This window comes from Schistocerca piceifrons, chromosome 6 (genome assembly GCF_021461385.2).
Source record: "Schistocerca piceifrons isolate TAMUIC-IGC-003096 chromosome 6, iqSchPice1.1, whole genome shotgun sequence".
NCBI lineage: Eukaryota > Metazoa > Arthropoda > Insecta > Orthoptera > Acrididae > Schistocerca > Schistocerca piceifrons.
The window spans coordinates 83,562,404-83,586,755 of NC_060143.1; the positions used below are offsets into that span (position 1 = coordinate 83,562,404).

Genomic DNA, 24,352 nt, shown 5'->3' on the forward strand with positions numbered 1-24,352 from the left:
AAAAGTTCTCCAAACAGAATAGAAAAAAAGTATTTACATCATTAAACTTGTTTTTATTTTTGAATGTAGTCTCCTTGTCGATTAATGCACTTGGTCCAATGATGTTCCCGTACCTTGATCCCAACTCAAAAAAGAGTTTCCTCCAGTCCTGCAAAATAGTTGTCAACTCCAGCTATCAATTCTTCATTTGAAGTGTATCATCATCCACCAAGAAAAATTCTCAGTTTTGGGAAGAGATGGAAGTCTGACAGAGCCATATCAGGTCAATAAGGTGGGTCTGGCAAAAACTGATACCTTAGTTCATGTAATTTTGGTATGTCCATTCTCATGTGTTTTTGATCCAGTGTCAAGAGTCGCAGCACCCACCTTGCTAATAATTTTTTCATTTTTAATTCTTCAGTTAAAATGTGATATACCTGCTCAGGTGACATCTGGCAAGCATGAGCAATTTCATGCACTTTCAATCGGTGATCCTCCATGACCATTTTGTGCACTTTTGCAATGATTTCTGGAATAGTGACACATTGCATGGATCGTCATCTAAGCTCAGCAACCAAATTTAAATTATTTTTCCATTTGGCAACAGTTGAGTATAAAGGAGCACAGTGCCCCAGTGTATTCTGGAAATTGGCATGAATGTCTTTTGCTTTCATACCTTTCTTTATGAAGAACTTAATCACTGCTCGAATCTTGATTTTTTTCCATCTTCACAAATCACTACACTGGAACAACAACAGAGCCACGTCACCACCACAGCTCTCTTTCAAGAACAATGATGTGGCACATGTTTGCAGGCAACAGTCCAATGTATATCAAGTGAACAACTCGTTGCACTAGACCTGACCTCTCATGGTGATTCTGAGAACTTATCAGATCACCCTCGTATTATGGTGGAAATGTTGCTACATTGCCTCCCTCTTTATATTTTGGTATTTTAACGTGGGTATACTTTTTTCAGTGTTCACAGATGACACCCAAATGCCGCAGTATGATTATGCTCTGATGTTTAAGAAAGATAGCCACTGGAGCAGCGATTTTCCTACATCATTCTTTATGCAGTTCATTATAATACTAAGGAGAATGCTTCTACAGAAAAGCAGAAATACGGTATGTTAAAAAGTGGCAATTCACAACACAGAAGTAATTAAAATTAAAGATTAACAATTAAATACAGGTGTTTTATGTTACTTGATAACAGCTAATCATATGCTACTCCTCATATAAGGCTTGCAAAATAGTTCCTTGTATAAGTAGGACATTCACTACTTTAAAAAGAAAATTCTGTTATTTTGCTAGTTATAACATCTGGCTGTATTTCATCCACCATAGCATGCTTAAGTAACTGTCACAGACTGCTAACTTGTGGCACAATTACTATAATGAATCACTGTCACAAGAAGATATCCTTAACATTGTTTTGCTGTAGTATTCTTGAGCATATTCAAAGTCTGAATGTAATAAAGTCCATTGAGACAGAAAAGCTTCTGTCCACAAATTAGAAAGCATTGCTCATGCAAAACTCAGCTTGCCCTTTTCTCACACAATATCCTGTGAGCCATGGACGGAGGGCAACATGCAGATTCCACATTCATAGATTTCTAAAAACTTCTGACACAGCTCCCCTCTGCAGGTTGTTAACAAAGGTCCAAGAATATGGAAGAAAGGAAGATTAGAGTCTAACATCCCATTGAATGAGCATATGGAATAGGTTCCCAGGAATGGGAGTGGCTCAAAAACTTCTTAAGTAATAATGTTCAGTACATTGCATTGGTTGGCAAGTGTTCATTAGAGGCACCAGGAGTGTCCCAGGGAAGAGTGATAGGACCACTCCTGTTTTCTTTGTACATAACTGCTCTAACAGGCAAGTAGTAAACTGCAACTGTTTGCTAACAATGCTGCAGTGTAGGGGAAAACATAATGACTGAGTGACTGTAGCAGGACACAGGATGACTTAGACAGTATTTCTGCTTGTTGCAATGTATGATAGCTTGCTCTAAATGTAGAAAAAATTAAGTTAATGCAAATCGACAGGAAAAGCAATCTTTTAATTTCCTAATGCAGTATTACTAGTGTGCCACTTGATAGTCTTGTCAATTAAATATTTAGGGGTAATGCAGCAAAGTGATATGAAATGGAATGTGCAAGAAAGATTGGTAGTAGAGAAGGTTAATTTACTGTGAGAATTTAAGGAAAGTATTGCTCATCCCTGGAGGAAAGATGACATTCTTTTCATGGAACACTACTCAGAAAATGTAGAGAACTGACATTTGTGGTTCAATGCACATTGACTCTGTTGCTGCCAATATACATTTCACGTAAGGACCACAAAGATAAGATAAAAGAAATTATAGCTCATACAGAGACTTATAGACATTTGTTTTCCCTCGCTGCATTTGTAAGTGGAATAGGAAATGGAATGGACTAATAGTGGTAAAGTTATCCCACTCCACACCCCGTAGAGGTGCTTGCGCAGTATGTATGTAGATGTATGATGTAAATGGAGGAGATGACTAAACAGCCACTTGCAGTCTGATAAATATACAGTACATGTTCATGTAAGTCAAACAGGCTTTGTATATAACAGGGAACTCTAAAGCATTTCTTCAGTATAAAACAAACTATAACAGTCCTTCGACATTTGTGACAAATTAAAATTGTGTACCCAGTTGGGATTCAAACTCAGAACTCTACCTTTCTTGGTAAATGCCCTACCAGTTGTACTAAACTTCCACACCTCAAACAGTGAGTTTCAGTTTGTCACTTGTTTCCCCCCATACATTTCAAGCTGACAAATGTAATAGACTTTGGTTACATGATGGAGCATTTGCAACTGGCAAGAGCCAATTTAAAAACAGTGACTAGATATCATAAAGCATTTTGTCAAAAAATTAAATAAGCTATGGAAACTATTCACAGTCTAATTGGCTGTCTTCAGTTGTTACATTTGGCCATGAAGACATCACTGCCTCAAGCGAGTATGCAAATCTCTCCTAAATTTTGCTCATGCAAATAAGTTCCCTGTTTGAGTGTAAGTACTGCATTTTATTCTGTTCCATTGTTGTATTATAGAAAATAATGAAAGTGAGCTGAGAAGGGCAAGTAACCTTATGACCTGTAAAGAAAGGCTAATTATCATTGATAACTTCTGCAGCTGCTATATTCTCTTCCTATAGTATGTATAGTTATTAATAATTACTGTGTATGAATACATGGCAGATAATGCTTCACTTTTATGTGCGGTACAGAAAAAATGAGTAGTTAAATGCCAAGCTTATTTTCATTGCAAAACATGAAGCACACAGAAAATGCACAAATATTGAAAACCAATAATATTTCTGCATCACTGCAAAATAAATCAAAATTGTAAGCTTTGCGTCTTCCTACATCTGATACAGTCTACAGCTTTTGTCTCTTGTTTTTTCATTTCGCAGTAACTATCTTTATTCCTTGTTTCAAGGAAATTAATCAAGCACCTGAATTTCTCATTTATATTTCCTCTGTAACCAGTAATTTAATACACCCAAATATATTTTACTGAACACAACCTAAATATTAGAACATAATGATTTCCAGTCATCTCTCTTACAGGTGGCACTATGGCTACAGTTCATCCATCACTTAGGACTAGGCATTATTCTTGGGTCATTGTACTTTGGTGTTGGCAATGATGCAACAAAGCCATTTGTCAACTTTAAATTTCCACTCTGCTGCCTAGTTTTCTTCATGTACACTCATGTAATGACACCTGCACTTCTCTGTAAGTATATGTTAATTTATTCAGTTTATAGATCCAAAAACCATTAAGAATTTCCTGTAAACTAATACACAACAATTATCATTATAACATTTCTATTAGTAAACCAGTACTTTTATATTAATTCTTTTTCTTCTTGGTAGCATGAGGACTTTAATAGACACTTAAAAATATTACTAAATGTTTAAATCTGCATTATATTCTTTCATCACTGTTTTCAGTTCCAACAGAGGTCAAGATTCTCAAACGAGAATATTTTAACAGATGGTATGGTCTGAAATCATACTTCATGGCACTTACCTGTTCAACAGCACCATTTATGGTAAGAACTCGTACTTAATCTATATTGTTTCGTTGCTAACTGTATGAGTTGTCTGAAACTTGTGAGAAACATGGTTTATAATGACATTCAAAAAACTGGTTTTGTAAATGTAGTGCATGTTGGTGTTTCTAGTGTGCAGTGTAGCATAATCAGAACATTCTGCCCATGTACTTGTAAATATAATAGTTAAACAGCAACATGACCTTAACTATTGTAGCAGCACCTTTTCCTTTGCAACAATGCGTATATCTTCTGCTTAAGGAAAGTTGCTACTCATCATACAGTGCAGATGCTGAGTTGCTGTCTATCTGTGACTCAGTATCTCCGCTATACGATGAGTAGCAACTTTCCTTTTCTTTATCCACAACCCATTGGTTTCAACCAAATTTGGCACAGAAACAGCAATCCACACAAGTATCAGCACTGTAGGCTTTATAACCTCCTAAATTTGCACAGAAACAGCAATCCTTGTTAGTATCGGTACAGTAGGCTTCTAACCTCCTAGCTCCAATAGGAGTGGACATACAGGCAAAAACATGTTTTTCGAGCACCTGACGTATAGGCTGCCCTGTACGACAAGCATGTTGTGAGGGTACACTATCAGCCTGCTAAATCAATTTGCTTTGCAGCGCAGCCTGAATGTCAGGGGCAAGAAACAGTTTTCTGTACCCCAAAATGTAAGCTGCCCTGCATGGCAGGTGTGTTGTGTTGGAGTAGTAGCTTGCTTTACCAATCTGCTTTGCATGCAGCTTGTACATCAGGAGCAAAGAAATTACTTTCAAGCCCCTGATGTTTAGCAGCTTCGCATGACAGCCATATTGTAGTAGTATCAGCCTTTGGTGTAGTAATATCGACTTGCTTTATTAAAACTTATTGCAGGGGCAACAAGTGTCAATGAGCATGGTGAGCATGGCTGGAGACAGGTTAAGATAGACAGAGGATGATTGACAGAGCGAGGAAGAGGAGTAAATGGAGAAGGAGGCGACAGGTGTAGAGTGGTAGTGGGCAGGTGGAAAGGAAGAGGGGAGGCACATATGGAAAAAGAGGCAAGGAAGATATGGTTCAAGGGAGGGGAACATATGGTCAGAGAGAGAGAGGGGTGAAGGAAATGGACAAAGAGAGAGGGAGGAGGATATAAACAGAATGCGAGAGTGTAGAGGAGGAGATAGACAGATAGAAGTGGGATGATAAGGTGGACAAACATCACCAAAGCTGTGGGGAAAAGAATAGCCAATCATACGATTGTATGTTATTAAGAAATGTGATACAAAACATGGTGGAAAAATATAAATTTCAATCTGTGTTTATTTTCTTCACTTATTCCCTATTTCTGGAGGTTCTTCTTATTGGCTGGCTTTATAGACTGTGGTAGGCGTGAAGATGTCGCTAAACATAATTTATTTGCACATTCATGCACATTATACATATCTCCAGGTGATGATAGACATTCAAGGGTGTGTGAAAAGACAGAGATCATTTTCGTTATTGTTCCACAAGCTACATTAAATTTGAGTTTTTTCAGTGGAAGGGTTGCTTTGTTGTTTCTAATATTCATTAATAATCTTCCACATATAACGTCACAGAATGTAAATTCTCCCAATGTTGCACATTATAAAATTATAAATATAAAACATAATATTAGTGTTCTTGTCAACAGGACAGCAAATGAAAAATATGGAAATATCAAAAGATGGTGCTAAGCAAATATTATAGCATTAAATTTTTAAAAGAATTAAGAACTATAAAACAGTATTTTTCACAGAAGCCATTTCTTTAATCTACACAAACAATGAAATCAAAAGTTCAAAAATCATTCACCTTTGTGGACTGCAAACAGATCACAACTTGACATGGAAACTGTTCTCTCTAGATTTAATTATGTGTCTTCTTTTAACTACTTTTACTGTATTTATAAGTATTGATATAAGTAATGAAAAAAGGAACTATTTTATTCTGCATGTATCCACTTACTAATGGTGATTACAAGATTGTTGTTCAGTCATTTATTTCTCTCAGAATCACTCAAACAAAAAATTACAAATGGGCTAAGGAGAACTCTGGTCCCTGTTGGCATCTACAAAAACACTAATAAAGCAGATCTTCACTGGGTAACAAAAGTTCATGGAAAATCTTAACAGGATTCCGTGGTGTGGTGCCCCCATACAACAGAAGGCAGAAGTAGACTATGAAGAATTACATGTATGGGTTATCATGTTAAGGCTGGTTGGTAATAATATACTTTAAGTATCGTAAATGCATTAATTAGATGCAGAGGCCAGAAGAACAGACATGGCAGTACACAAGTTGCACATCGAGAGACATAGAAAAAAGTCAGTTCAAAGAGGTCAGAGCCAAAGATAGTACACTAGAGATGCCACAGAGCGGGTGGGCCACCAGTGGTGCAAATCCTATGACAAGTGCCATTACTGATGGTCAATACTCGCAAAGGGAGGCCGGCAAGAGGGGTCAAGAGGGGGTCCAGAGGCAACGTCGGTTCACTGACCTTGCTGGATCGAGGCAGCGTAGGTGGGGCATTGGTTGTAGTCAATGATGGAAAGCATCGTGCAGTAACCACATGGTGCAAAGAATCTGGAATAGCGTGAGCAGGTGCATCCTGGAGATTCATCTGCGGTGATGCAAAAACAGCAGCAGGCAGTGGAATGCTGAACACAGGAGCAAATTGGTGAAAAGACACAGTAGATGAGTGTGTTGGTTCACCTCATTGCGGTTCTGCAGGTAGGCGACATATTGTAAGCTGTGCATGTGATAATTCAGCAGAGGCAGAGGCAATGCAGATGCGTAACACATCATTCTGGTTGCGGAGTTTGTCAATTTGTGTGCGCACATCCAACAAACAGAGAGCCGTGTAGGTAATATGCTTGAGCAGAGAAGCACATGTGGAAAGCTTAGACCAGGAGGTGGAGAGTGAAGTTGTGCTGAACTCGTTTGAGCATGGAACAGTAGAACCAGATGTGTGGCAGAGTGTGGCAGCCTGCAAGTCTGGTGAAAGTTCGTAATGGTGTAGAAAGTCCAACCCGCGGCAGCCTGCAGGTCTGGTGAAAGTTCGTAATGGTGTAGAAAGTCCAACCCAATCACAGGTTCATCCATGTCAGCAATGTGGAAAGTCCAAGGGAAGGTGTGGACTGGTGATAGGTGAAGTGATGTCTTGATGGAGCCGAGAACTGCAATAGGACAATGAATGGTGGCAATAAAAGTGGGGTTGGCAGGTGAAAGTATGTTACCGGCGTGCTTGGCTGGCATAACACTGACATCAGCACCAGTATTGACAAGAAAGCGAGTGCCTGATGACGAGTCAGTGGTGTAAAGGCATCGAGCCACTGAAGTGAGTGGTGCAGCATCGGACGGTAGGCACCATGAAGGAATGTGGCAGGATGTGGTGCCTAAAAGTGCCCACCGCAATTGTTTGGGTAGGAGCAAGGCACACGGTAGTTGCGTGCAGCATCCCTGTAAGTAGTATGATACCATCACAGCGGGTAGGTTGAGAGGCAAGCCGGTGTGGAGAGGGAGGGGGCTGCAGCTGGCTGCATCGGGGCTGGTAGCCACTCGGGCTGCTGCTCGGACAAGGTCGGCGGCTGTCAGGAAGCCGCAGACAGTACCTTCTGTAGGTCACTAGGTGGCAGCTTCTGACTGGTAGCTGAGGTGCCAAGGTGAGCATGCTGGCCTCTGCCGGCAGGGCACGGAACCAAAGGTGCAGGCGTGCCAACAGATGGTGATGGAGAAGTCGTCCGTGACAGGTGGTGTCGGTGATGAATGATAGCATAAGCTCGATCAGCCACACATAAATGAACGTCGAGTGGGTTGGCAACGTGAGACAGCAGATGAAGTTATAGATCCAAAAGCATTTTGACCATCCACAATGTCCAAAGCGTGGCATGAGGTAAAGTTTGATCATCAATTAATGCATGGAGGCGCCGCCAAAGCTGCGAAGGGGTGCGGTCATCGAGATGTTTGACGTGCATAATGTGGTGGATAGCCTCTGCCAGGTGGTGAGAAAGCCGCTCAATGAGCAGCACTTTTGCCTTCGAATACTTGTGCAAGGTGGGCAGTGAGAGAAGCAGATCGTTGATGAGGTCTGATGAGGTCTAGATGAGTGTGGAGGTGACTCACCAGGCAGACAAAATGTGCGCCATCATCCGAAATACCATGGATATCCAATAGGTGATCCACTTAAGAGAACCAAGTCTTTGGGCTATCTTTTTGCAAAGCAGGCAGCTTAGGAAATACTGGGTAACACATGTTGAGGCGGCACCGGCAGATGGAGATCCATGTGAGCAGAGCAGGACACCACTGACACCGGAAGTGCAGTAGTGGAGGACGGTGCATCATCCAAAGTCTGCAAGGGGGGTGGGGGGGGGGGGGGCACATGTAGCACACGGTGTGGAGTGTGCGGGTGCAAAAGTCAGCATGGTCTATCCGAACTGCAGGCCTGACACCAAACATGGCACGAGTGTAATGGCCGGTGCCAAGGGGGGCTGACCTGGTAATCGGCGTGGGCAGTACAGCCGGTGCCATTATGAAAGCAGGTGGAAGGTGGTCATAGTGTAACCACAGAGTGAAGGTCACAGAAACCGGCATGGTCGAGGCGACCAGCATCGCCGAGATGACATACCGAGAGGTGCTGCGACACAAGGCATATAAGAATGTGCAACCCCGTGCATAGAAATGTTCGAATCACAGTTCTGGAACTTCATCAGCACGTCAAACCAAACCAAAGGAGACTGAATAGCTGAGGGATAAGCCAAAACATCCTTAACTGGATGAACGTCCACAATGTCCTAAGGTGGCATGCACTGTCCATGTTGTGGCTGTTGTAGAGCTGCCGCACTTGACAGTGACATGTTGAGCCAGCTAAGGTTAAGTGGCCATTGGCGTGGCCGGGCATAGATAATTGCTCACTTTTAACCAAACGTGCATTAGGTTCACTTGACCACTCGTGGTTGCAAGCACAGTTAATAGGATGCATGGCAATAACACCAAAAGACACTGGTAGATCCATTGTTCCAAAAATGATGTGGGCTTGCACATGAAGTCCGTTAATGATGAAGAGAAGCACAAAATCACTCGCAATCACATACAATGATATCGGGGTCACCACTGCGAGTTACCATGTAAGGCTGGTTGGTAATAACACACTTTAAATATTGTAAATGCATTAATTAGATGCTGAGGCAAGAAGAACAAACATGGTAGTACACAAGTTGCGTGCCAAGAGACATAGAACAAAAGCGGTTCAAAGAGGTCAGAGTCAAAGATAGGGCATTCTGGGCCAGAGACGCCACACATGTTTGCCATTAGCTGTACAAATTTATTCTTTATTTTCTACCAGTTTTGATCCTTGTGTTATTACCCTAATGATCATTCTGTTTAATCATACTGAAGTCAATTTGTGCTGGTATCAAAATGTTCTGTAAACATTTTATAACTCTGGTGGTGGTCAGTTTATCCAAGGGAAAGTTTAACTGCATTCCCACCTAAGATCTTTTGCAAGAACAAAACCCATAGACAATAATTTTTACAGCTGATGGCTGATGTGCATTTCTTCAACCTTCTGACAGCTGTGTAGATTCACCTTATTAAATTATTAGCAAGCAGAATATCCCAAGGTCATTGTCATCAGCATACTATTGTCTTCCTGGTTGGCACAAGGATAGCATAAGGAATGCCATTAACTAGCTGAGGTCTGGTCCAGGATGTGATGCACGAATGTCTAATATACGATGATGGCTGGAACTTGCGGAAATCAGCATGCAGGAGGGCTGATTGTAAAAGTGAACATGAGACTTGAGCTGTACCAGAATTAGAGTAAAGCTCTGTCCTGGTGTTGTTGGTGGCAGCAACCTATGGCTTGTAAGACTGTGCAGGTCATATTGCTGACCAAACTGCCAATGAGCAGACAGGTAGGCCAAGTAGCTTGGAGGCTGAAGTTTCAGTCTTCTGTCAAATCAGTAAACAGATTAAAACATCTGTCCATAAGTGCAGCAACTATAAATTTCCAAGAAGGCTAATTAAAAAGATGCACACTACTATAGGCCTATATTGCAGATATCAGTCTATTGTAGAATTTTAGGATGCTTTCTGTGCTTGTATATTATGACCTTAAAAAATCAAAATACATTCACAGGGTTTGTTGACCCAGAAAAATAGTTCCACAGTGTAAAATTATGCAAGATGTTCAAAAATTTGATAAAAATAGGTGTAAGCTACAAGGGATGACAATTAAAATTCAATATTTGTAAGAGCAAAGACAGAAAAATAAAAATGGAAGCCCAAGAACAATGTGCTTCAATTAAAAGTGATGTAAGATATGGATGCAATCTACAGTTCAATCTGTATGTCAAAGAAGGGATAATGGAAATAAAAGAAAGGTCCAAGAGTGAAATTAAAGTTCAGGATGAAAAGATATCAATGATAAAATTCACTGATGACCTTGCTATCTTCAGTGAAGATGAACAAGAATTACAGGATCTGGTGAGTGGTATGAACAGTTTCATGAATACAGAATATGGATTGAGAGTAAACTGAAGAAAGACAGAAGTAATGAGAAGCAGCACAATTGAGATCAGTGATAAACTTAGCATCAAAATTGTTGACCACACAATAGATGAAGTAAAAGAATTCTGCTATATTGGAAGGAAAGTAACACATGATGCATAAAGCAACAAATACATCAAAAACAATCACAGGCAAGGAGGGCATTCCTGGCCACACAAGTCTACTAGTATCAAATGCACACTTTAATTTCAGGAAGAAATTTCTAAGAATGTACATCTGGAGCACAGCTTTTTATGACAGTGAATCATGGACTGTGAGAAAACCACAGAAGAAGAAAATCAACGCATTTGAGTTGTGGTACTAGTACAGGATGTTGGAAATTAGTTTGATAAGACAATGCATGAGGAGGTTCTCAGCAGAATCAGTGAAGAAAGAATGTATGGAAAACACTGACAAAAATAAGGGACACAATAATAGAATGTGTATTAAAATATCAGGAAAAAATAACTTCCATGATACTAGAGAGAGCTGTAGAGGGGTAAAAATTGTAGGGGAAGACAGAGATTGGAATACATCCAACAAATAATTGAGGACAAAAGGTGCAATTGTTCACTGCAAGTGCTACTCAGTTGAGGAGGTCAGCAGCCTGCATCAAATCAGTCAAAGACTGATGACTCTCAAAAATAAAAAAGTCCCAGTGCAGCACAAATGTTCATATGTTGCTTTATGTACCACAGCTACATCTATTACAGTTACACTGAATTTCAGGAAGAAAATTTCATTATTTGAAACTGTAGTGCATCATGAAATATAAAATACATATACAGGAAAGATGAGCCTCTAACAAAAATTACAATAGCCTATGACTTCTTGTTGCCTTTATTTTAAAACCTGCAAGGAAATCACAGGATGTGTAAGTGTGAGACAATGAATTGATAACCTATAACAAGAAATAGGTAAGTGCGTGACATGTAGAAGTTTGGGTTGGTCCAGGGAGCATGCTCAGATAGTCTAAGCAGTAAGGCGTCTACTCACAACAAATGGAAAGTCTGGGTTTGGGCCCCGGTCCACCACAGATTTTCATATTTCACTTTAGGTAGAACATCTATACCTATTATGGTTAAGTTGAATTTCAGGTATAAGTCTTAAAAAATGTTTGTGGAAAACCCAGCTCATTTGTCTCACTGCCTGTCAGAAGGCTGTATATACTAGCACCCAGAGTGACACTGTTTTCCTTGACTTCCAGAAGACATTCGATACAGTTCCACATGACAACTAATGAACATATGAGAGTAAGAACTATTACAGAAATTTTGTGATTGGGTAGATAGTCACTTAACGAATAGGACGCAGCATGTCATGCTAAATGTCGAGAAATTTTCAGACGTAAAAGCGACTTCAGGCATACTTCCAGGAAGTGTTATAGGACCATTACTTTTCACATACAAATAATCTAGAGGATAATGTCGGGAGCTAACTGAAACTGTTTGCAGACAATGCTGACGTAAACAGGCAAGTTAAAAAAAAAAAAACATGTTCTACATCCACGAGGATCTCCTCAGGATGGATCTATATGGAACGAAAAACTAATCTAATCTAACAAAGACTTGAACAGGATTGACATTTTACTCAAGAACTGTCAGTTTATTCTTAACATGAACAAATGTAAAATATAGCATGTAAGTACGCAGAAAAAGTATGTGTACCAAGTGATTTAAAACACATAAAACAAATTGTAGGATAGATAGATGCCAGGCTGAGTTTCTTTGGAAGAGCTCTCAGTTAGTGTAGTCCATCCACAAAGGAGAAGCTTACAAAATCTTTGTCCAAACAATACCCGAGTATTGCCAGTCAGTTTATAGCCTTCGCCAAATAGCTTTAGTAGAGGAAATAAAGAAGACCCAAAGAAGAGCAATGCATTTCATCTCAGGTTAATTTAGTAAGTGTGGAAGTGTACAGATATATCCATCCGACTACAATGGCGGACACTACAAAAGAGACATAGTGTTTCAGGGAGTACATTTCAAAATTGTACATATCTAGAAGAGTCAACCTGTATAATGCTTCTTCTTACAAACATCTCACAAAACACAATGAAGGTAAAATTTGAGAAATTTAAGCTCACACTAAGGCTCCTATATACCATTAATGAGTGAAACAGTAAAGAGGAGAAACAACAGTGGTATACAATATATGACGGCTTGTGGACTATAAATGTAGATATAGAAGTAGCTATGGTGACATCTCATTGCAAAATGTATGTGGCCAAAAGGGCTATGTGGCCCTGTGGCTGAATTATGACCTTTTGATTCTGTCTACATTTCTAATGGCACTATTGGTAAAGCAGGCAATTTAAAAGTTTGAATGGGGTACCAGATTTACTACAGATACCAAAGAGGTAGACCAAGGATTTCATGTGGTGGTAGTGGCAGTGGCCAAAAAGTGTATTGCTGTTGTTTGCTGGAGTGTTTTAACATACACTGAACTAATGAGTTGCAATAATAATGGATATATCAACTGTCTGTGGAAACACTATAGAAGCATTCAAACATGTAAATGAGTGTATATTATTCTATTTTTTATGTTTAATTTATCATTTAAGCAACACTTATATAATTCCTTTTCTGCAGATAATATTTGGAATGATCTTTACTCTGTTTGCCTATCTGCTGTGTGGACACCCTGTGGAAATTAGCAGATTTCTACTTTTCTCATTGTTTGGCATCCTAGTTGGAATGGTTTCTGAAGGTCTTGGTCTGATTATGGGATCCATATTCAATGTTGTGGTAAGTATAATACTTCACATAGAACTCTGCTCTTTACGTTACGTAAGACATGAAGAACAAATAAAAATATCTAAAAACATTAGTTCTGCCCCATGAAGCATGAAGTCTACATGATAAAATTTATTTGCATTTGAATGTGATGAGGACAATCTGAAAAGAAAAACCAAAAATACTATAAAACTAAAAATCACAAGTTGGCAGGTCAGAGGCAGAACATTGATGGTTTCATTAATAACTACATATTACATCGTTAATAGATTTGTTTTTGGAGAGAGTCCACCTTGAGCAAAACACAATTTTTATCTTTTCTCTCATTTCACAAATATGTTGTGCTGAAGTTTCAGCCATCATCATTGGGCTTTTATTATCTGTCGAGAAAACAGAAAGGTGCATGTGCTGTTGTTTGTTGGAGTAGTTTAACATGTATTGAACAACTGAGGTGCAGTAATAATGCATGAACCTACTGTCTGTGGAAATACTGCAAGAGAATTCAAACATATAAATAAGTGTATATTATTATTACTATTATTATTATTTTCATTCAAATGGTGATTTAAACAAACCTTTTATAATTCCTTTCCTACAGATAATATTTGGAATGATTTTTACACTATTTGCCTGTGAAAAAGTAAAGCAGAAAGATAATAAAAGCCCACTGATGATGCTAAAACTTCAGTGAAAAATGTCTAGTACATACAGGAAAAGATAAAGATTATGTTTTGCTCCAGGTGGACACCTCCAGAAACAAATTTATTTGTAAGCAAACACAGATAGATGAGTTACAACCTTAAGATGATTATGTTCTTAATGTTCTGCAAAGCTTCATTTCATTATGAATCAGTTTTCAACTGCTTAGGCCATTTACAGGTGACAACTGCTGGTTGCCACCATAAACAACAAATTTTATGTTGTGTGAATACAGGAATAGATGTGTTTCAAAAGCAAGTGGAATTATAGCTGTGCTCCTTTGTTTCTCCTGTATTCTGACTTTAGAAATATGTTTATAGACAAAAAATTAAAATTAGAATTGACATTACATTGGTGAATGCCTGAAAATATTTTAAAATATAATAGAGAATTCACTGTTGTGTTTTCTAAAAGACCTTTTCAAGAATGTAAAAAACAAAATTATTAAGGTACAATGTATTTGTAACTGAATTAACAATACTGTGAAAAGGAAAGTTGCCACTCACCATATTGCCGTGATGCTGAGTCGCAGATAGGCACAACAAAAAGACTGTCACAAATGTAGCTTTTGGCCAGTAAGACCATCGCCAAAATTAGACAACAAACACACACATACACACTCATGCAAATGCAACTCACACACGACTGCAGTCTCAGGCGCCTGTGGCCTCAGATGCCTGATACTGCAGTCATGTGTGTGTGAGTTGCATTTGGGTGTATGCGTGTGTATGTTGTCTAACTTTGATGAAGGCCTTACTAGCTGAAAACTATATTTGTGACAGTCTTTTTGTTGTGCCAATTTGCGACTCAGCACCTCTGCTATATGGTGAGTGGCAGCTTTCCTTTTCACAATATTGTTACATTCCATCCTGGATTTTCCATTGTTTGTAACTGAATTAAGATAGTCTAGGTGAAGGAACACGAAAACATTTGTCTTTAGAGTATACTGACACATATTTAATTTAAAACAGGAAACAAATGAAATTGTGTTTGTTCATTTATAACTACATTGGGATACACTGCACTAATTAATTTCTAAGATTTTTAATCAGTTCAACTATTTATTTGCATAAAGAACATAACATTGTTCCTCATAGATTAACATTCTGCCAGAGCATGTAGTGTTAGTTTTTCATCGCTTTCAGATTTTTACATGTTCTACTAGCCTTGTTACCATAGTGCTGTGTAATTCCCCTACAAACTATAGACCACAATAATTGCAATCAACCCTATAAAAGTCATTTTATTCAAAATACTTCATTTTGCCTTTACTGTTGAACAGCATTCCGGTGTGGTATTAGACACAACAAAAAAAGTTTGCATCACCTCAATTCTTAGAGCTCCAGAACCTGTACAGAAAATTGGAATAGAGATCAACATAAACATCATTTACACTCTTTTTATTGCTCATGAAAACCACACAATGCATGTTGTACCACCATGCAGCGAGACCTTCAGAGGTGGTGGGCCAGATTGCTGTACACACTGGTACCTCTAATACACAGTAGCACATCCTCTTGCATTGATGCATGCCTGTATTTGTCATGGCATACTATCCACTAGTTCATCAAGGCACTCTTGGTCCAGATTGTCCCACTCCTCAATGGCGATTTGGCGTAGATCCCTCAGAGTGGTTGGTGGGTCACATCATCAAAAAACAGCCCTTTTCAATCTATCCCAGGCATGTTCGATAGGGTCCATGCCTGGAGAACATGCTGGCCACTCTAGTTGAGTGATGTTGTTGTCCTGAAGGAAGTCATTCACAAGACGTGCATGATGGGGGCGCAAATTGTCATCCATGAAGACAAATGCCTCGCCAATATGCTGCCGATATGGTTGCACTATCGGTCAGAGAATGGCATTCACATATTGTACAGCCATTAAGGCACCTTCCATGACCACCAGCAATGTACGTTGGCCCCACATAATGCCACACCAAAACTACAGTGAACCTCCATCTTGCTGCACTCGCTGAACAGTGTGTCTAAGGCATTCAGCCTGACCGGGTTGCCTCCAAACACGTCTCAGACGATCATCTGGTTGAAGGCATATGTGACACTCATTGGTGATGAGAATGTGATGCCAGTCCTGAGCAGTCTATTGAGCATGTTGCTGGGCCCTTCTGTACTGCACTGCATGGTGTCATGGTTGCAAAGATTTACCTTGCCAAGGACATCGGGAGTGAAGTTGTGCATCATGCAGCCTATTGCACACAGTTTGAGTCATAACATGACATCCTATGGCTGCACAAAAAGCATTATTCAACATGGTGGCATTGCTGTCAGGGTTCCTCTGAGCCATAATCCGTAGGTAGCAGTCATCCACTGCAGTAGTAGCCCTTGGGCGGCCTGAGCGAGGCATGTCATTGACAGTTTCTGTCTCTCTATATCGCCTCCATGTCTGAACAACATCGCTTTGGTTCACTCCAAGATGCCTGGACACTTCTCTTGGTGAGAGCCCTTCCTGGCACAAAATAATAATGCAGACATGATTGAACCGCAGTATGACCATCTAGACGTGGTTGAACTACAGACAACATGAGCCGTGTACCTCCTTCCTAGTGGAGTGACTGGAACTGATTGGCTGTTGCACCCCATCGTCTAATAGGCATTCCTCATGCATGGTTGTTTACATCTTTGGGCGGGTTTAGTGACATCTCTGAACAATCAACGTCAACAGTCAACGTCTGTCTTCAGCAGTTCTGGGAAGTGGGGTGACGCAAAGCTTTTTTGATGTGCATATTAGTAAGAAACACAAATTTATGTGTGTGATGTTTAAGCTCTCTGACAATAATCTCAAAAATTTTACCTACATGTCTAACGGTTTATCATTTGTTACCATTTTTGATTGCTTCTTCTTGAACAGCCAAGGAAGTAATGTAATCATTCATCTATTCTTTTTGTAGATAATTGTTATTACATACTCTGACTGCATATATCAATTTTGTCAATCTGATAGTTAAAAAAATTCACAAGAATCATTAGGTCACTGTAAATTACTTTTCATCTTTCATTTTAAATCTGTGTAAACTGGAAAATAATCTGGCTACTTAATTTGCAGTATTGCCAAATGACTGAATGTAAAAGAGAAATCTTGAATTCCCTCTTGAATTCCTGTTATATGAGTCAAGACCGTAAACATTGTTCTGGAGTAATTGACAATCCAGAAAGGAAATATTTATCAGATAGCCATTGTCTTCTTAGGCTCAATGGTTTCTCTAGTGCCTCTTTTAAAATTATTTTTGAAAGTACGTTCCTCATTACTCTGAGACACAGTCTTGTGCATTTATACTGAAATATAGATATCCTACACAAATATTTTAGAGCTTTAATATGCTTCAAGATTTTCTGCCAATATATTCACTTGTATGAGATATGAATTTAAAGTTTCTTGTAATGACTAAACCCAACCAAAGATGTAAACAACCATGCATGAGCAATGCCTATTAGATGGAGGGGATCAGACAGCCAATCAGTTCCAGTCAATCCACCAGGAAGGAGGTACGTGGCTCGTGTTGTCTGTAGTTCAACTACACCTAGATGGTCAATACCGCGGTTCAGTCAGGTCCACATTGTTACTTTGTGCCAGGAAGGCCTCTCAACAAGAGAAATGTCCATGCATCTCAGAGTGAACCACAGGTTCTCATAAGCTCTGTTAGTATACAGAAAGGCATTCACAACAATGTGGTTCCTTTGGAGTACATAAGTGATATCCATTTAATTGGATAGATAAAAAATCTACTCACCAAGTGGCAGCAGAACACACACATAAAAGACTGTTGTGATTGACAAGCTTTTGGAGCCATTGGCTCCTTCTTCAGGTAGAAGGGTTGAAGGGGAAGGAAGAAGGGTAAAGTCACCCAGAACTGTGGGTCAGGGGAGACTTACCGTACAGGATGAGAAGGAAAGACTGATTGTTGGGGACTGCATCAGATGAGATTTGAAAACCGGAGAGCTTAAAGGTGGAAGACGGGACATTATGCAAGACAGAGATTACAACTAAAGCATCATGCATGAGTTAATAAGAGTGAGAAGCTAAGTGCATTGTATGTAACAGAGGTGGGAGGGGGCAGTGAAAAATAGATGGGAAAGACAATGACACATGTAGAAAACTAAAATGGAGTGAAGCAAAGAGTAGTTACAGTGAAGAAAAGCTGAGATGGAAGAAAGTAATGTAAATTAAGGCAGGGTGGATGGCGAGAACCAAGGTCATGTTGTAGTGCTAGTTCCCACCTGCAGAGTTCTGAGAAACTGGTGTCTGGGGGAAGGATCCAGGTGGTGTGTGTGGTGAAACAGACACAGAGGTCACAAATGTTATGTAGCAGAGCATGCTCTGCAACAGGATATTGCTCATTGCCAGTATATATACTCTACCTATGCCCATCCATCCTAATTGATAATTTGGTGGTAGTCAAGCTGATGTAGAAGGCTGAACAGTGTTTACATAATAGCTGGTATATGATGTGTGTCATTTTGCAGGTGGCTCTCCCTTTGATAGTATATGTTTTGCCAGTTATAGGGCTATTATAGGTTGTGGTAGGAGGGTGCACAGGGAGAGTCTTGCAGTGGGAACAGTCACAGGGGTAAGAGCCATGGGGTAGGGAAATGGGTGCAGAAGGAGCATAAGGTCTGACAAGAATATTGCAGAGATTGGGGAGGCGACAGAGAGCTATTGCAGGTGGTGAGGGCAAAATTTCAGACAGGTTGGATCTCATTTCAGGGCATGATTTTAGGAAGCATGTCTAAGTAGTTGATTAACACATTCCAGACCAAGATAATATTGAGTCAGCAATGGTGTGCTCTGGAGCTGTTTTGTGGTGGGATCAGCAGTACCAGTATTGGATGTGATGGCCCAGGAAATCTGCTTTTTAACTAGGCTGGTTGGATAATTATGCACAGTGAAAGGATGGTGTATTGCTGTAAAGAGTCTGCATCCAAACAAATATGTTTTAGGGGCAGACATACAAACAGATCACGGGTATGGCCATGGGCACCAGGATGGCTCCTTCCTTTGCCAACCTTTTCATGGGTTGCTTGCAAGGGTCTTCAGCACCTGGTTTGGTTTAGATACATTGATGACATCTTTACCATAAGGACTCATGGTGAGGCTGACCTGCTAAAATTCCTGGAATCTCTGAATACCTTCTCCCAATTAAACTTCACATAGTCCTATTCCGAATCCCATGCCACTTATCTTGATGTTGATCTCGACCTCACCAAAGGTCAGCTACACACTTCCAGCCACATTAAACCTACCAACAAACAACAGTACTTACATTTTGACAGTTGCCATCCTTTCCATGGCAAACATTACCTCCCATACAACCTTTTCATCCAAGGCAAACGTATTTGTTCGGATGCAGACTCTTTACAGCAATATACTACCATTCTCACATCAGCCTTCATTGCATGTAATTACCCCAGCAGCCTAGTTAAAAAGCAGATTTCCCTGGTCATCACATCCAGTCCGGGTACTGTTGATTTCTCATAAAACAGCTTCGGAGCACACCATCGGTGACTTAGTAGCATCCTGGTCTGGAATGTGTTAATCAGCTACTTTGACAGGGTTATGACTTCCTAAAATCATGTCTTGAAATGAGATCCATTCTGTCTGAAATTTTGCGCACCACACCTACAGTAGCCTTCTGTCGCCCTCCCAATCTCCGCAATAGTCTTGTCAGACCTTATGCTCCTTCTGCACCAATCTCCCTACCCCATGGCTCCTACCCCTGTGACCATCCCTTCTGCAAGACTCTCCCTATGCACCCTCCTACCACCACCTATAATAGTCCTGTAACTGGCAAAACATATACTATCAAAGGGAGAGCCACCTATGAAACGACACATGTCATATACCAGCTATTATGTAAACACTATTCAGCCTTCTACATTGGCTTGACAACCACCAAATTATCAGTTAGGGTGAATGGGCAAAGGCAGAGGATATATACTGCCTACGAGCAATATCCTGTTGCAGAGCATGCTCTACAACATGACATTCATGACCTCGATGCCTGTTTCACCACACACGCCATCTGGATTCTTCCCCTGGACACCAGTTTCTCAGAACTCTGCAGGTGGGAACTAGCACTACAACATGACCTTGGTTCTCGCCATCCACCCTGCCTTAATTTACATTACTTTCTTCCATCTCAGCTTTTCTTCACTGTAACTACTCTTTGCTTCGCTCCATTTTAGTTTTCTTCATCTTTCATTTTCTTTCCTGTCTATTTTTCTCTGCCCCCTCCTAACTCTATTACACACAATGCACTTAGCTTATCACTCTTATTAACTCATGCATGATGTTTTAATAGTAATCTCTGTCTTGCATAATATCCTGTCTTCCAGCTTTAAGCTGTCAGGTTTTCAAATGTTATCTGATGCAGACCCCAACAATCAGCCTTCCCTTCTCATCCTGTACAGTAAGTCTCCCACGAACCACAGTTCTGGGTGACTTCCCCTTCAACTCTTCTGCCTGAAGAAGGAGCCACTGGCTCCAAAAGCTTGTCAATCACAACAATCTATCATGTGTGTGTTCTGACACCACTTGGTGAGTAGATTTTTTTATCTATCCAATTAAATAAATTAATACAATACGGGGAAACATTCCACGCGGGAAAAATATATTTAAAAACAAAGATGATGTGACTTACCATACGAAAGCGCTGGCAGGTCGATAGAAACACAAACAGACACATACATACACACAAAATTCAAGCTTTCGCGACAAACTGTTGCCTCATCAGGAAAGAGGGAAGGAGAGGGAAAGATGAAAGGAAGTGGGTTTTAAGGGAGAGGGTAAGGAGTCATTCCCATCCCGGGAGTGGAAAGACTTACCTTAGGGGGAAAAAAAGGACGGGTATACACTCGCACACACACACATATCCATCCATCCACACATATACATGTGTGGATGGATATGTGTGTGTGTGCGAGTGTATACCCGTCCTTTTTTCCCCCTAAGGTAAGTCTTTCCGCTCCCGGGATTGGAATGACTCCTTACCCTCTCCCATAAAACCCACTTCCTTTCGTCTTTCCCTCTCCTTCCCTCTTTCCTGATGAGGCAACAGTTTGTTGCGAAAGCTTGAATTTTGTGTGTATGTATGTGTCTGTTTGTGTTTCTATCGACCTGCCAGCGCTTTCGTATGGTAAGTCACATCATCTTTGTTTTTAAATACAATTAAATAAATTTATCAATAATTGATTGTTTTCTTTGTTATGTGAGTGATATACAGGTGTAATATGACTAAGTTACCTACAATTCCCTTGCCTTCCTTAAAACCATACTGCATTTCCAGCAACCATTCCAGTCTCTGTTTCACTAACCTCTCCAACATATTTCCAACACAAAATGAAAGTGCAGTAAGGGGATAACTGTTGGTTTTTGATACTGGTACTTCTTTCCTGGTTTAGATATAGAGATGATAACTTAAGTTTCCCAGACTTCCTCACACCAGACGCAGCTGAAAATTTTAAGCAAGTTAGTTAAGGCAGATGAATGAGAACTGATGTTTCAAATATATTTCATTGCAGAATGGTTCAATAATGGCTCCTGCAACAGTTGCACCAATGTTGGTATTGTCAGCATATGGATTTGGCCACGGAACAGCAATGGAGCCTGTCATGACTGTCCTCAGTGGCTTCAGTTATCTGCGCTATGGTTTAGTAGGGCTCACATCAGCATTATACAGTCATGGAAGAGCCCCACTGTACTGTGATGATGTTTTTTGTCTTTATAAGGTAGGGTTGTGGTTAAGCCTTTTATTTAAAAATACTGTTGCATAAGCACAAAATACATTTGTCAGTTCAGAGCAGGCTGTTATTTGTTGAACTCTTAAGACATAACTTTGATAATATTATTTTAAGGGTATATTTGCAGTGTTGTGAACTAATTCTACAGGACATCTGTTGTCCTCATAACAGTGTGGTACATATTGTACCTAAATACATATTACTGGTACCAGTATCATTAAACATTGTTTCATATTAGCATTTTCTCCATTTAATAACAATTGCAAACATTGTGGCAGCTGAAGAAGGATGAGAAAACTGAGACTTCCCTTGTTCATGATTATTATGTGTGTGATTTGGTCCACTATGGAGTTTTTATTTTTATCTATGTATCATGTCCCTTCTCAAATAATTTTCACCATCTGGAATAATTTACATTTTCAGTGGTTTTCCTAAAATGTGACAGATGAATTTTTTGTTGTGCTTTTGTTTTACGTGGGCCCAATTTATTGTTTGTCTTGTGTGTGTGGTGGTGGGTTGGGGAAAGGGGAGGGGGGAGCGCATTTGCACCTACGGATGTGTGTGCATTCTGTCATCTTCAAATTCCTGTGGCATTGAATAGAGTTGTTCATCTTTCCAGTATATCAGTAACAGCATGAAGTTCTTTGATGATTTAATTGTTTCACAGGTGAAACTGTAAAAATAATTTTTCAGTGTAATATTTCAATTGTACTCATCACTACTAAATTCAAGTTAGAATGGATTGTTGACAGCAAATTTTGTCAAAGAATGATTGTAGCATGAGGCTATTGTTAGCATTCCTTGGATGCTTAAAACATACCTACATGATGTGTATATGTGAATTCCACTCTCAAATGTTTTGGACAGTATGTCCTTTGAGATTTTTTCTCATCCGATTCATATGGCACCCTTCTGAGCATTACTTTAACTGTTTAGCATAACTACACACATCTCTCTTCTTGTATACAAAGTAAGTCATAGGCTGAAATACCCATTTAAGAGCTACTGACATAAATTCAATCATTTTTCTAATAGAAAATTAAATGTGCAAGTTTTAATTTGCTGTGATAATTCCTTATGTATTACACATGTGGCTAACAAAATTACATACCACAGACTTGCATTCTCCATAGTCTCATTCGGAATATAAATCTCATACAAAACTATATTCTAAAGACACTTCTTCTTCCCTTCTACATCGACTCACTGTGAAGTGCATGGTAGAGGGTACATTCCAATGTACCAGTTATTAAGATTTCTTCCGTTTCCATTCACATATGGAGTTTGGGAAGAATGATTGTTTCAATGCCTCTGTGCATGCATTAATTATTCTAATCTTATCCTCACCATCACTGATATGCAAGGGGTTACAGTATATTCTTAGAATCATCATTTAAAGCTGGTTCTCAAAACTTTGTTAGTAGACTTTCTTGGGACAGTTTACGTTTATCTTCAAGAGTCTCCTAGTTCAGTTCCTTCAGTATCTCTGTGACACTCACCCACATGTCAAGCAAACCTGTGACCATTCATCCTGCCCTTCTCTGTATATGTTCAGTATCCCCTGTTGGTCCTGTTTGGTATGCATCCCACATGCTTGAGCAATATTTTAGAACTGGTCACATGAGTTATATGTAAGCAATCTTCTTTGTAGACTGGTTCCACTTCCCCAGTATTCTACCAATAAACAGAAGTCCACCACCTACTTTATCCATGACTGAACCTACATGATCATTCCATTTCATACCCCTACAAATTTTTACACACAGGTACTTGTACAAGTTGGCTGATTCCAGCAGTGGATCACTGATATTATAGTCATAGGATGCTACATATTCTTGCTTTGTGAAGTACATAATTTTACATTTCTGAACATTTAAAGTAAGTTTCCTATCTTTGCACCACTTTGAAATCTTATCAAGATCTGATTGAATATTTAGACACATCTTTCAGACAGTACTTCATTATATATAATTGCATCTTCTGCAAAGAGTCTGAGGTTACTATTAATATTATCTGCAAGTCATTAACATACAACATGAACAGCATGTGCCCCAATACACTTCCCTGGGCACATCCAAAGTTACTTCTACATCTGATGACAACTCTCCATCCAGGATAACATGCTGTGTCCTCCCTACCAAAAAGTCCTCAGTCCAGTCACAAATTTCACTTGCTACCCCATATGATCATACTTTTGACAATAAGCATAGGCGTGGTACTGAGTCAAATGCTTTTTGGAAATCTAGAACTACTGCGTGTACCCGACTGCCTTGACCCAAGGCTTTCAATATGTCATGAGGGAGTAGTGCATTTTTGATAACACATGATCAATGTTTTTGGAATCCTCCATTGAGGAGGTCATTCTTTTCGAGAAACTTCATTATGTTTGATGTCAAGGATATTGGTTAGTAGTTTTGTGGATCACTTCTACTACCCTTCTTGTAGATGGGTGTGACCTGAGCTTTATTCCAAGAATTGGGATGGTCTTTTGTTTGAGGGGTCCACAATAGATTATAGTTAGAAGAGGGGCTAACTCAGC

General features: G+C 39.7%; 1 protein-coding gene across 1 annotated transcript in view; it reads left to right on the plus strand.

Moving 5' to 3' along the window:
* Positions 1–24,352, plus strand: part of LOC124802712 (ATP-binding cassette subfamily G member 4-like) — a 338,917-nt gene that overhangs the window by 308,817 nt on the left and 5,748 nt on the right. Inside the window, exons 7-11 of the mRNA XM_047263675.1 lie at positions 959–1,107; positions 3,589–3,757; positions 3,976–4,076; positions 13,220–13,375; positions 21,595–21,801. Of these exons, the coding sequence (XP_047119631.1) occupies positions 959–1,107; positions 3,589–3,757; positions 3,976–4,076; positions 13,220–13,375; positions 21,595–21,801 (782 nt within the window). The remainder of the gene's footprint in view (positions 1–958; positions 1,108–3,588; positions 3,758–3,975; positions 4,077–13,219; positions 13,376–21,594; positions 21,802–24,352) is intronic.